The 14,394-nt window shown below is 43.4% G+C and overlaps 1 protein-coding gene across 1 annotated transcript; it reads left to right on the forward strand.

Moving 5' to 3' along the window:
• The first annotated feature begins 2,217 nt into the window (after nucleotides 1-2,217).
• Nucleotides 2,218-11,646, forward strand: dap (death-associated protein). Its single transcript, XM_060044786.1, has 4 exons — nucleotides 2,218-2,419; nucleotides 3,261-3,363; nucleotides 7,513-7,555; nucleotides 10,463-11,646. The coding sequence occupies exons 1-4, from the start codon at nucleotides 2,365-2,367 to the stop codon at nucleotides 10,580-10,582; spliced, it is 321 nt and encodes a 106-aa protein (XP_059900769.1). The 5' UTR covers nucleotides 2,218-2,364; the 3' UTR covers nucleotides 10,583-11,646.
• Nucleotides 11,647-14,394: the final 2,748 nt, after the last annotated feature.

Here is a 14,394-nt window from a genome sequence, read left to right on the forward strand (position 1 = left end):
TGAAACATGAGGGGTGACACTGTCGTTTTTTCTTTGGTCGTCATGAAAAAAAACATAAGGGGTAACACTGTTGTTTTTTATTGGTCGTCATGAAAAAAACATAAGGGCACTGTTGTCTTTATCAAATAAAATATAAGGGGTAACACAGTCGTATTTTATTGGTCGTCATGAAAAAAAACATATTTGAAAAAAAGAAAAATTGTCCTTGTCAAATAAAATATAATGGGCAACACTGTTGTTTTTCATCAGTCATCAAGGAAAAAAAACATAAGGGGTAACACTGTCGTTTTTATTAAATGAAACGTAAAGGGTAACACTGTCGTTTTTTATCTGTCGTCATGAGAAACCCATAAGGGGTAACACTGTTGAAATGTATCGAATAGAACATAGGGGGTAACAAGGGAGATATCTATCAGCACAAACAGCTGAAGCGATGCCTATTTATTTGCAATAGAGATATCATCGAGGCCATGAAACTGAATTTGAACTACAGTCCCATGTGTGTGTGTTAAACCTGTACCAAGTAGGTGAGGATTCTATCAGGAGCTAAGATGGACGATTTAGGCTGTGACATCTCGAGAAAAAGGATTTGACAAGGCTTGTTGTCTCACGTGATTCTAGCCCCAAGGATAAAATCTAATGAATCGTGATCAAGGAATGTTTCTTCTCACTGCATCCAAGGGAGAGGCACTTATAGGAAACAGCAATCAGCACAGTTTATGCATGACTGTTAATATTTTAACTTGATTTGATTTGTTTATGTTTCTCATTTGTGGTCATTAACTTCCTGATACTTTCTCTATATAGGTCTAAACAATATAATATTTTTCAGGGAAAAAAATAAACAACCCTGTGTAACATCAACCATTGCCTTTTATTCATGAATTTGAAATTACAATACATAACATTATCACCATTTTCCTTCCACCATTTTAGTGGTACAGTATGTGAACTAGATTATAAAATCAATGAATACATTCTAAAGTCCATCCCTGTCTCTGTTTTTGTTTTGCCCAGATCCTTTTCTCCTAACACTAAACTACTGAGCGGTCATCCGAAAACATATGAATCATATCTGAGGTAATCTTCATACTCTTCATTTCCAGACCTTGATTGAACAGTGATGAATCAAAGCCTTTGCATGAGATTGACAAACCACACTGCATTTCAATTAGCGTCAATTCATCTTTTTCTTACAGAGACTGCACCGTGACCTATCAGCGAGCCCCTGGCCTTTTGATTGGCAGTCACCCCCCCCCCCCCCCCCCCGCAGGGAAGGAACAGAACATTAACGCAGCAGCGTACGGACAAATGTGATGTTGGGTACAGCCTGCAACTGCCCAATAAACCTGTGCCTCATCACACTGTGTGTGTGTGTGTGTGTGTGTGTGTGTGTGTGTGTGTGTGTGTGTGTGTGTGTGTGTGTGTGTGTGTGTGTGTGTGTGTGTGTGTGTGTGTGTGTGTGTGTGTGTGTGTGTGTGTGTTCGTGTGTGTGTGTGTTAGAGAGAGAAAGAGAGAGAGAGAGCGAGAGCGAAAGATAGACAGAGAGAGAGAGAGAGAGAGAGAGAGAGAGAGAGAGAGAGAGAGAGAGCGCGAGAGCGAAAGATAGACAGAGAGAGAGAGAGAGAGAGAGAGAGAGAGAGAGAGAGAGAGAGAGAGAGAGAGAGAGAGAGAGAGAGAGAGAGAGAGAGAGAGCAAAGGCGAAAGATAAACAGGGAGAGAGAGAGTGAGAGAGAGAGAGAGAGAGAGAGAGAGAGAGAGAGAGAGAGAGAGAGAGCGAGAGAGAGAGAGACATTAAGTGCATTGCAATATACTGTCTATTATTTTATGTATGAAGTATATTAAGAAGATATAGACAATACCCTAATATTTAGTGTTTAATTAATAATGTTGGCTGGCACATCCCATTGCATTAGAACTCGCAGTCATCGTCTGTCACTATTATTCAAACATGTGAATATCACTGCCAAATTGTAGGAACATTGTGCTCGGTCACCTAATCATCAATAATTAAATTTTACCCCTAAATATATCATGCTTTTTCTTTCTACGAAGCCCTAGATTTCCTTATTACTAATCCGCTTTATTAATCGTTTTATTAAATAGAAATATCAAGAATGGACTTTCGTTTCCAGCACGATGACTGGATAGATTCGAACCCCGCCCTCTTTTGCCTCTAAATGATGTCACTCCGCATCTTACGGCTTTCTGACGTCATCACGTACGGTTTCCAAACAATAATCAGGAAAAAGCCACGTTGACGATCCTGGTTGAAGTGTAGTCCTACATTCTGACCCGAATAAACCAGCGATTTATTTCCTAAACAGTTCAATTTCTTCTCGTGCTGCCGGCTACAAAGGAGACATGTCGTCCCCACCCAAAGAGAAGATCGAGACCAAAGCTGGACATCTTCCTGCAGGTAATGACGGGGATGTGAACAATCTGTTTTCTTTCTGCAGCCCCTATACGTCAAGGCCTTTGTTTTTGTGCTGTCTGGCCCATATTGTAACGCCATGTGATGTTTTGTGCATTCGCGTCTGTTCCATCTGTAGATGAAAACCCTCTACTGCCAACGAAAGAATACCGTATCGTAGCCTATTTTAACACTTCCTGACTTTAAGTGATGTCGCAAGGCTGCAGTGAAATTATTGGCCAGTCGTTGTTAAAAACAGGTTTATTGCATGAACGCGTAAGTGAAGGCTTTTGAATTGCGTGCTTAACCGTTTCATTAAATGGAGTGGGACTTTCTAACAAGGACTTTCGGACGTCCAAATAAACCTAATAAAAATCTGGTAAGGTGTACGTGGACGTATGAAATGGGCCGCCACAGCGAGATAACAACTGACCCTCTGCACCCTCACGTTACTATGTCTGCATAGGTGCAAGCAGCTATCCCCTCACGCAAATGAATAACCATTATTTCCAGAGACATTCAGAAAAAAATATTTTCGCTGTTGATGTTGCTACAATAAGTCGTTTATCGTTCATCATTTAAATTATATCAGAATATTTGAATGCTCCAACGTAATAATTATTTGCCATGTCTGATAGAAATTATTTTTTAAACTAGGTTAACTAAGATATCAGATATATATGTTATCACATATATATCTGGATTGTAATCATTGGGTACTTGGGAAACCATTCATTACAGTCTGTGTTTATATAAACGTGTCAATCAGTGACTAAGAAGTCAATGTGCATGTAATATAAACTTGCTTACTTGTGTGTTTTTGTTTTTGTGTGTTTGTGTCTTCCAGTGAAGGCAGGAGGCATGAGGATAGTCCAGAAGCACCAGTCAGCCGTAGTCCCGGAGCCTGTGCCCAAAGACGAAAAGGACGAGGAAGAGTATGAGACCACCAGGTGAAGCCCAAACTAAACCCACACACACACATGGGTATCAGAATAAATAAGACACCAAGACCGATCTCTCCCCCCACTCACTTTTGGATTAATTAAAAAGAAATCTCTCTCTCTCTCTCTCTCTCTCTCGCTCTCTCTCTCTCTCTCTCTCTCCTAAACCAAGCAAGTATTTGTGTGGAGCGTTCACCATTGGTCTGCTCCCACTGCAGTGTTGGCAACGGCTCCCAGTCTTGCAGCGTGAACATGTGTACCGCTAATGTGGTGAATGACATAATTACTGCGTAATTACCCCAATAACCTGAAGAGGCTCATCTGACTGTGTTGTTGTCTGCATGAACGGCCACATTTGAGGCGTTCCTTGGTGCGTTCGACTGCTGCAAGCACATCTGGTCGGTAATGTTCCTTGGCTGTGTTGTTCTGTTTTATTGGCCTCATTTTTATTTCTTATTAATGGACAGTGTCAAGGTCACTGAATTGTATGATAGCGGTCGAAATGGGACAATTAAGAGTTGATCTTTATCGATGGTATATCTAGGGAGCTTGGGTGTACGTTTGTGGTGTTTTCGTCTGCAACCCTAATGTCGTCACCCTCCCCATGAGAGTTTTTTAGTGAGGTGTGAGTTATTGCAGATGCTGCATTCAGAGAGGGAGAGACAGAGAGAGACAGACAGAGAAAATAGAAGAATTGTATACAAACATACAGCACATACCAAAAGACTGGCATAGACAAAAACAAAGTCTATATGTTCACTTATTTTTGTCATTGACTAAACAACCTATCAATTTTGCATATGGGTATTGTACTCAAGGCTCTGAACACACTCCACTCTAAATCGGAGGAGAGCAGAAAGTATTAAGAAAAGTAAGTAAATAAGTAAGAAAAGGCCCAGTATTGAAACCTTGCCATGGGTGTGGCCATCCCACCAGTGTGACATGTTTCCTCTTGACTAGCTCAGGGATTTGCAGTCACGTGTGTGTGTGTGTGTGGGGGAGTGTGTGTGTGACTTCAATAATGATACTATTAATATTAATAACGCAGGATCGCTCTGAAATCAATCAGCAGAGAAGAAAAAAAAAAAAGAGAGGCAACATGCTACTGTTTCTATGGCAACTGCCACCTCGCCCACGGCATCAAACTTTCTGCTCCGCTGAGGCGGAGAAATGGGTGGGGGGAGGCTGGGTGCATGGAAGGGTGTGTGTGTGGGGGGGGGGGGGGCAGGGGTGTTGGTTAGTCCACGAGGAGTGGCATAGGGAAGTGAAAATAGACTTGCTGTAAAAAAAAAAGAAGCCCTGGTGGTATTGTGTTGTCCTTAACATTTAAGTATCCACTCCAGGATTTATATACATGCTTCCATGCACCGCCTCCTCTCATTTCCTCCCAAAGCGTCCTCCCTCCTGAAATTGAGCTGCAAAGCTCTCCACTGCCCCCTGCAGGAGGTAGCCGTCTCTGCGGATCGCTCCTGGCTCTCAGCCACTGGAACCACGTTAAAACAAAATGTCCAACTTTTTCCCTCTCTCTCGCTCTGCCTCCCTCCCTCTCTCTCCAGCTTCCTCTCTCTCTCTCTCTCTATCCGTCTGCCTTTCTCCTTTCCGCATATGCGTTCACATTGTTCTGTGATCATGTGGCGGACTCCTGGTTGGATTATTGTTTGCCTGATTAATGGTTATCGTTTAGGCCAGTGTGCTATAGGCTCAACCGCATACGATTATCGCGTGCTATTTTTCTTGTAATGCATTCACGTTGTCACTCGTTCTGACTCCCTTTTACGTACCCATTTGTTATCGCCCAGCTCTTTTTTGTGTGAGGTCATGTACACCCATCCACCTGATTCATAGTCTGTCTGTAGAGGAGACTGCATCCTCTCAATATAGTTCCCCCTTTTTTTTTTTACAGATCACACTAAGGGATTCATTTATTAATTCTCAAGTTCAGACTTTGTAGCTTTGTAGCATGTTTGTTAATCCCTCATGTGACTTTGTGACTTAATATTTCCCATCGTGTGTGTGTGTGTGTGTGTTCGGTGTGTGTGTGTGTGGGGGGGGGTTTTGAGGTTTTTTTGTACCTCTTTCAAGTGCAACACATTCATGGTCAACACCCTAAACGCAAGCCAACTAGAGCCCCGGGTAAGGCCAGAGCAACGCTGGCTGAAAGATAATGTCTAGTGACGTGTAGTCTAGTAAAAATGAATAGTCCAGTGCAGAGGTTGTCAAAGTGACTGAAGTCTCAGTACCAAAAATAAATGTATGCAGCCCAGTGCAAGAACACTCGTCTTCCTCTTACGCACTCAGAGATCGACACAGCTTGTTCTTGGTCGTTGATGAACGTTGCCATGACAACAGGGACGTTTTGTCTAAAAGTCGGCTGAAGGTTTACCTCCTTAGTCAGTAACGTTAGGTTGGGTGAGAACCGGCATATTTATTAATGTCTTTGAAAGCATAACCCTGGAAAATATTGGCTGGGATATACACCACCGTTGTGAACTTTGTCACAGGCGATGCATGACTGTTCAAAGTTTGGGAAACACTCGTCTACTACAACAAACATGTAGTCTAGTTGAGCACACATAGGCTAGTGTAACGTACGCGTGTCCAACATACAGGCAGTCTTGAGTGCAACACCTTCTTAGTTAAACAAACGTGTAGCCTAGTTGAACAGCTACATAGGCTAGTGTGACGAGGCGTCTCGATACTTGGGCTAGTGTAACATGGTGCAACGTCAGCCTAGGCTCGAGTGTTCAGCCTGCCCTTCCCCGTTCTCGTTTCCAAACTAAAATGAGCAGGATTATACGTGGCACTGCAGCGTTGGTGGTATGATGCAGAATGACTCGACACTTTCTCACATGTCATGGGAAGAGGCAGAGGCGGTAAAGTGTGGAGGCTGTGGCTTTTTTTTCCCTCCTGGGATTTAGAACTGGTGCATTTTTTTTTTTCCTTTTGTTACCATCTGTGTGATGTCTTTAAATGTTTGGGGGCTGGGGGTGGGGGAGGCTCCTACATTTTTTTTTTTTTAAAGACGGTACACCCAGATGGTACTTATCTAGTGCGTGCCATGCTTATGTGTTGATTAAATTATGAACAGTAATCCACTAAATGATTGTTTTAAACGTTTCTGCTAACTCTCTAAACATTCTGGCTGGGTGCCTTTGAGCAGAGTTTTCAAGGTGGCCGCCGCATCCGTGCATTTATTTATTTTTTAACTTCTCTTGCCTCCGGGTTTCAGTGTCACAAAATTGCTCGGTGCTCATTCGTCATGTCAAGGTCGTGCAGAACCTCTGGTTTCTCTTGCCTCTCCAACTCCCTATTAGCGTGAGTTCATTCCTTCCTACTTTTCTCCCTCCCTCCCTCCCTCCCTGGTCCTACCCCATCGCTAATAGTCTGTTATTAAGAAGGTGCGCCTTTGTTCATTCCTCCTCTCCACCGCTTTATCACCCTATACCTCTGACTTGGTGTTTTCTGACCTGGCTTCCTGACCCTTTTCATCTTTTATTCCCCCTGTCCATCACACGTCTTTCAACTTGTCCTATTTGCCTTCCCCCCCCCCACGCCTCCCCATCTCTCTAGCCCTCTCCGCCTCCCTTCCCCTCTCTCTCCCTCCCTCCCTCCCTCCCTATCTGCTATCCTCGCTCCCCCATTCGTAGGGATGTGAGCTCCAGTGTTTAGTGACGATAAATGGAAGCTATTAATGCTGCTGGCAGGTCCTGTCAGCCTCTGTGTGTATTTACATGGGTGCGTGCTTGTGCGCGAGCATGTTTGCGTGAAGCTGTTGCGTGTGTAAGGCCGCTGGCTGTATGCGTTCTGACAGTTGACGGCGTTGGCCCCTCATGTTTTGTGAGAGGTGTGAGCTGGGTATTTGACTTGCAACCCTTGTTTCACTGTTTACTGTTTGTTTCTTTTTTGACTCTTAGCCCGGACATGTGGTTCAAAGATAAGAGAAGACCCATGCGCTGTCTCGGCACTCGCAAACACTGAAACACATCGGCACGCCACCTGCATGAAGTCTGTGTTGTGGTTATGGGGTCACGAAAAAAACAATATTGTATTGCATTATAAGTGATTCATAATGTTTTCTTTTTTTTTTGTCTTCCCTCTCTTCTTCTCTGGTTTCCTTCGGGATGTCCCGTCTCTCTCGCTCTCTCCCTCTCTGTGCAGTCCTCCAAAGCCCACCGTGATCGTCTCTGGAGTGGTCACAAAGGTAACGACCCACTCAATGCAGACCGCACACACGCGTATCTCATACACACACAGTATCTCACACACACTCGCACACACTCATCTGTGCAGCGAGGAGCCACGGCGGACGTTAGAATCTGGGACACCGGCCTCCATAGGGAAAGGTCTGTAAATGGGCACACAGGAAGGGACACAAGGAGAGAAATGGATGACACCGCCCACACAAAAATCGACGGGCAGGAAGATGGAGAGAAATGGCCAATGGGGGGAGGGGGGGGAAGAGAGGTGAGACGGACAGAATCGCAAGGGCAGTGTTTAAGAGCCAGAGAGAAGTGGCAGAGGGACATAAAAGGGGTATTTCAGTTTGGTTTTACCGAGCCAATGTGCTCTGGGCAGCTCCTGGATCATAACTTCCTAAATGGTTTCCAGAGTGTCTCGCGACAGATCCCAAATAATAATAATCAACGCCGCCAAGAGACGGTGGAAGGGGACGGCCCAAACTGTCATGAAAGACCCAAACCTTCTGCAACTGTCGTTCTGTGGGATTGAGTGAAAATCAGTTTGTGTGGACGAATGAGCATGGTTATAGGGTTGTCACGGTGATGGGATTTTTGCTGCTGGTCGATTGCCGCCCTTGTATTCAAACCGACCAACATCAAAATGTCTTAATTCTTAGATATTAATTATGAAATAAAACGGTAGGCCTAAGGCGTATTTTAGTATTGTTAGTGTATTAATACATTAACAAAATGATACAAATCGACACTGCCTGTAAAGAGACATGAATATGTGCTTTTAATTAGAGACATGGATTAAATCAAATAAATATATGTTGGTTTGCAAAAACAAGGGAGCAAAAAGTAGAAAAAAATGAATTCCTCATTACCATTTCAGCAGAACAGAGATTTCAAATGTCAAAATATTTCAAATAAATATACATTGATAAACAAATGGGGCTATGAAAATCCAATGAAACAGATCGGAACGACTGCTACGGTTGAATGAATGAAATACAATTAAATAGCCTTGTTCCCGTAAAATGATCAACAAGCTTTCAAATAAAATGGTTGATTCCTGCCAAGAAGACGACAAGAATGTTGACCTTCTCAGATGACGAAAGTCTACATTTTAGAAAAACATCTGCCATAACAAATAGCGGTTATGACGTCTTTGTGGATGACAGCCGATATGCACAATTATGAAATAACCTGCCCAGCCCGGTTCGCTTTGATAGGGCTACGACGAGGAAACTTGAGGAAAATAGTATGTTTGGCTGTACTTTGGTGCATGTTGACTCCGCTTGATAACGCCCAGACTTTGACCTTCAACTTGTAGAAAAATAAATGAAAGTAGATCAGAGCATGTGAAATGTAGTGTTTGTTTTACCTGGTTCTCGTGTGTGTGTGTGTGTGTGTGTGTGTGTGTGTGTGTGTGTGTGTGTGTGTGTGTGTGTGTGTGTGTGTGTGTGTGTGTGTGTGTGTGTGTGTGTGTGTGTGTGTGTGTGTGTGTGTGTGTGTGTGCGCCCCACTCGGTCGAGTGCCGGGCCAGGTGGAATGTTAATGGAAGATTTGGGTTTGATGGCCGGGCCGTTTATCAGCCACCCTGTCTCCCGCCCCCCCCCCCCCCCCCCCCGTATCTTCCCTTCAGCCGTCCCATTTAACTCCCTCTATCACTAGGATCGGCGCTCAGGGCCGTCAATACACAAAGACTTCAGAATAGGTCCTCCTAAAAAAGACCTATTTCCTTTAAGAGCGTGTGTGTGTGTGTGTGGGTGGCAGGTTTGGGCAATGGGTTACTTTTAAATTACAGCACACTGTTTATACAATATCGCTTTAATATTGCTAAAAATTAAGATTTGTACGCGACTGGTTAAATTGGAAATATTTTGACACGTCGCCACGTAGCCAAATAATGTTCCCCTTCTGCAGCATGCAGCATAGCGTGGCCAAATCTTCACTCCCTAGGCCTTTTACGACTATACAAGTAGTCGGGCAAGAAGCTTTTAGAGTAAGGAGTAAAGAGGCCGAATAAAGGTCAGCTCCATACCAGCCTATTGGTTGTACAATTCTAATATATTTGTGTTTAGCACAATTTTGTGCGTGTTATTCACATTTATGACGAAAAAACCCACCAAAGAAACGCAAATAAAAGATGAAAAGGTTCAGGAAGCCAGGTTAGAAACACACAAAAAGGCAATCTGAATGAAAAGAAGGCTTTTACTCAGTTTTTTGATGCAATGTCTGATTTTCTAATGTATTTTTTATTGATTTTAGTTGTGTATGGTAGATTAGGGGCAGGGGTCGTGTTTTCCAGGCTCCATCGTGCACTCCCATTAGCGCAATTTTCAGGTCATTGCTGTTGTTTTGCGATTAGATAACAGACTTTAGACTAGGACCGGCAAGGGCATGTGCACAATTAAATAGGATAAAAACAAAAGAGATTACATTGCACGCACCGGCATGCTGGGAAAAGCATTTCCCATGAATGTTTTAAGCCAGTGTTGGACCTGATTTAGCCGACTACAATATGTACTCTTTAAACACTCTTTAGATGTTCATTCACATTCCAGGGGTCCCTCATTTTCGATTTTGAGAGCTTGCCTCTCTAGCCGCTGGTCCTATTTAACTCTTGGAATGAAATCAATTAAAGTAAATCTACTTGTGTATTCTCTATTCAACGTCATACATGCCGATTTGCAGTTCCAGCATGAAAAGCATGAGAGGTCCCCTTTGCTTACAGCTCTTCGGTGGCTGGAAATTCAGCTTGCAGCGAATGCTCTGTAGGGAATCAGCACACAAAAAAATGACCTTTTAGCTTTCTGTGCTGTTGGATTTACCCCGCCCGCTTTTTTTTGGTTTTGGTTTTTGGTTTAGGTTTTTTTGATCGGCTTCTTCCAACCGTCAAACTGTGATTGTGTTTCTCCGCCTAGGGTGACAGGGACTTCACCCCGGCAGCTGCCCAGGTAGCCCACCAGAAGCCCCAGCCCGCACTCCCCAAGATGCCCCCCAGCCACCAGCAAAACCAGCAAATCCACCAGCCCCGCAAGTGAGCTAGCGCCGCGGCAGCCCAGGACATTAGCGGCTAAGCTAATTCCACCAGCCAGCCTTTTCACCCCGGAAACCGACCGAGGGCGTGCACAGCCCCCCCCCCCCCCCCCCCCCCCCCCCCCCCAACCAGGCACAGATCTCTGCTTCTTTTTGGTTCCCTCAGAAGAAGAAAACAAATGGCAATCTTAAAAATAATTACACAAGATAATAAATTGGGATCTTTTTTTTTGCCATGTGATACTGATTTAAACTGAGGTGTTGATCCCCATATTTGTGCATGCTAAGTGCACTCACTTGCACTATTTCTCAATTAAGTTTTTTTTTTGAAGTGCTGTGCGGTTCATACGCCAAAGTGACGGGCCAGATTGACAGCTACAGCTTCGACAGGGGGGTGATTTGAGACTGGAAGTTGATCCGAGATCTTTGTGTAAAAGAGGGGTGAGGGTCCAAACCCTAGAAATGTGCAGGCCACACAAGATAAACTCCAAACCAGTCAATCAAAGCAAACCTCCCAACCCATCCTTGGGATAAGGGAATTATTTTTAACCGTCAAAGTATTTTCAGACAACATTTTCCTGATGAGAAAAATCAACCACTAAATTTAAATATAATCCAACACTAATCAGATTGTCATATTGATATATTGACCATACAGGATACTATGGGGGACCGAAATGGCAGCATGAACCAACATTAAGCCTTGGTTGCCTCTGACAAGCATTCCATTTGACCTTTTCCTCTAGATTTCATTCACCAAGTCCTTAGACATGCACACATTTTACTTAATCACCCAACCCCCTTACACTGAAGTGTCGTTAATTGTAACACAAATTATCAGGTTTCCAAAAAATGGAAAGATGTTATTTCGCATAGCCCTAGGACATATTTTTTTTGGGGTTAAATAAAAGAAAAGAAAAAAATGTAAAGGAAGTTTTATTGTGTTTGCTCGGTTATTCACTTGAGTTATTTGCTCAATTGTAAAAACATAATTCAAAAGTCATTGAATTGACTTAAGTGTTAGGAATGGTTCTCTTAGTTATTAAAGATATATCCTGAAATAACGAAATTGTGTCATCATTGAACAATGTGTCGTGAAAAGACACCTTGGGACTTCAGTGCTATAATCACATGCTATTAATTTCATGCACTCTGCGTTTAAATGATTCAGTGTTTTTTGGAGATTTGCTGGCAAGCTCCTCATATGATACAAATTCTCCATTGTTTGACTTGATGGAAAATAATTCATGGATTGTTTTTGGGGATCAAGACGCCGTCGCCAACCACATGCAACTTAAAAGTAAGCCAACATTGGCAAAATGTTCCACATATCTTCTATATTTTCTAGGTGACACCCTATATCAGATGATTAAAACATGTTCAAAGTACTCCACTCCATGAGTCCAATAACGAGCCATTATGACTTTTCGTTGTGTACTAAAAGGCTGAAAGACACAGGGCTCAGGTGTGCCTTTGGAGAACCAAGCAGACTGGTGTCCCCCAGATCTGTCAGCCCACTCCCGCCTCCTCTCCTCCGTCTCCCTTCCCACTCACACGCACGCACACACACACACACAATCACATCGCACAGACTGGACCAGGTGTTGCTGCATATATTTAGCTTGGTGGAGGCCTGGCTTCCAGGTGTCGTGTCAGTTAAAGTTACCCCGCGCTCATCCAGGTTGCCTTGGCCATAATTGTGTCGGGCTATACCCAGAGAAGCCCTTCATCAAAACAGACACGCTGGTCTCCTTGCTTGACCCCGTATCGCTGTGTTCGCCCAGCAAAGACCCCCCCCCCCCCCCCACAAAAAAAAGTACTCCCTGACGTATCCGATGTAAACACATTCTCATTGGTCCGATTCTAATGCAGCTCCACACATCATATATGCGTGGGGCTTATAACCCTGAACCTACCTACCGTAACCATCATTTACGTTGCAGCTACATTTAAACATCTCTAACCTAATGCTTTGCTCTGGGGGAAAAAATATACAAACAAGGCTATGGCGGTTTCAAACGTCACAGCGGATGGCACTGGGTTCAAGTCCTGGCGATCTCCTTGGAAACGATACTGATGAGATTTGGCTAATAAACTATGTCACATGAAAAGTATAACCTCTGACAGGAGGTCCAGGCCCTGACTTGCAGGGCCTGGACAAGCTTACACTGCATATACAGACCTACATCATGTCCATTCCATGTGCCATTGCTATTTGCTATTTGTTATTCTGATATTGAGACAAATGATGATCACTGTCCTATAGCGTCCATTTTTTGTGTGTCTCAATGTCTACTTCAAATGCAGTTAGAAATATGGGACAGTTGCTTATATATATATATATATATATATATAAAAAAATATATACTATATTTTTTAATTTTAATTTTCTTTTCTTTTTGTCTTGTGAGAGTAGGTGGGGCCGAGCCCGACTTGCCCCTATGACCAGTCGCCACTGACCTCTGAACAGATCAAAGCAGGTGTTCAGTGGATAATGATCGACTTGTTGGCTCCTACTCCTGACCCCTTATTTCCATGTTGTGTGAATAGTAATGTCACATAATTTCCGAATACCTCCAAACAGATGTCTTGGGTGCACAGCAGCGAGAGATGTTGGCTTTCCACTCCAGCGACCCGGGTTTGTGCCCGGGGAGGGCTGTCTCCATTGGAACCACTTATTTTGATCATGGTCATGTGATTTGTTATGTTTAGTATAACTTCTGGCTGTCTCATAAGCACATCTGAGAAAGTAAGTAAAGTACTTGTACTAAATATGTACATTTATGGCCACACAGTACTTTGGCTGGCAGTGATTTCATTGTGCCAGCCCGAGCAGGCTGCAGTTCAATTACCGGTCAAAGGTGTCAGTATTGAGAAGAAATCTCTTATTCTTCCATGTTGTCCCTTTAAAGTTTAACCTGTGCTTGTGTCTATACACACCTAAAGGCATGTATAGATAGCTTTCATAACAACATGCAGATTATTTTTCTTTACACAGGATCTCTCTGGAGCCACCCCTCTCTCAATGACTATGCTCTCCAGCAAAGAACCACAACCCCAAAACTTAGGGAGTAGCTGAATGATGACCCAGTTGAATGACTAGGAGACTTTAGTTATGGGCGATAAACAAGTTCTGATCTAATTAATCATGCATTGGTTGCAACGCAATTTGATCGAATCTTTCTAAATTAGATTTTTTAAGTGAATGCGTTCACGCAAACTACTATCCAGTTATATTTCCAAATAGGGTCCTCATGGTTTTGTCGCGTCCCTTATTGTCGACCGGGAGTACCACTGTACACACTAATCTTGTCAGACATCTTAACTTCTATAAGTCTGCCAGACATCAGCAGATAAAACAACCACGACTCAAATCGTATGCAGTGTTCTGATGGTTAAGGCGACAGTGTGACCGGCTGTTGATTTAGTATTGGGGGGGACATTTAGAGATAAAATGTGTTTACTGTTCCTCGGGTCTGATAAAGCAGCTGGCAACAGAGTAAAATGACAAAGTTACCGTGACATTTACGGGCTCCCCACTCAGGGGGAGCCAGTAAACTGGTAGGGAACTGGTGCCTATATTTTCTATTTATCACATATGTTGTTTGAGACTCCAGAAGAGTTTTGTAACAAGCCAAACAAGGACTGGGATCGGACCCCCGTGGATGAATGCATAGACCTCCTACTAGCTTCGGTAGATATCTTATATAGTAGTTGACACATGAATTAAAAGTACAGCAATACGAGATGTGGCTTGGAGTTTAACTGTAGTGACATTGTTTTCAAATGCAATTCTATCCGGAGGATGTCCTCATGG

This window comes from Gadus macrocephalus, chromosome 23 (assembly GCF_031168955.1).
Source record: "Gadus macrocephalus chromosome 23, ASM3116895v1".
Taxonomy (NCBI): domain Eukaryota; kingdom Metazoa; phylum Chordata; class Actinopteri; order Gadiformes; family Gadidae; genus Gadus; species Gadus macrocephalus.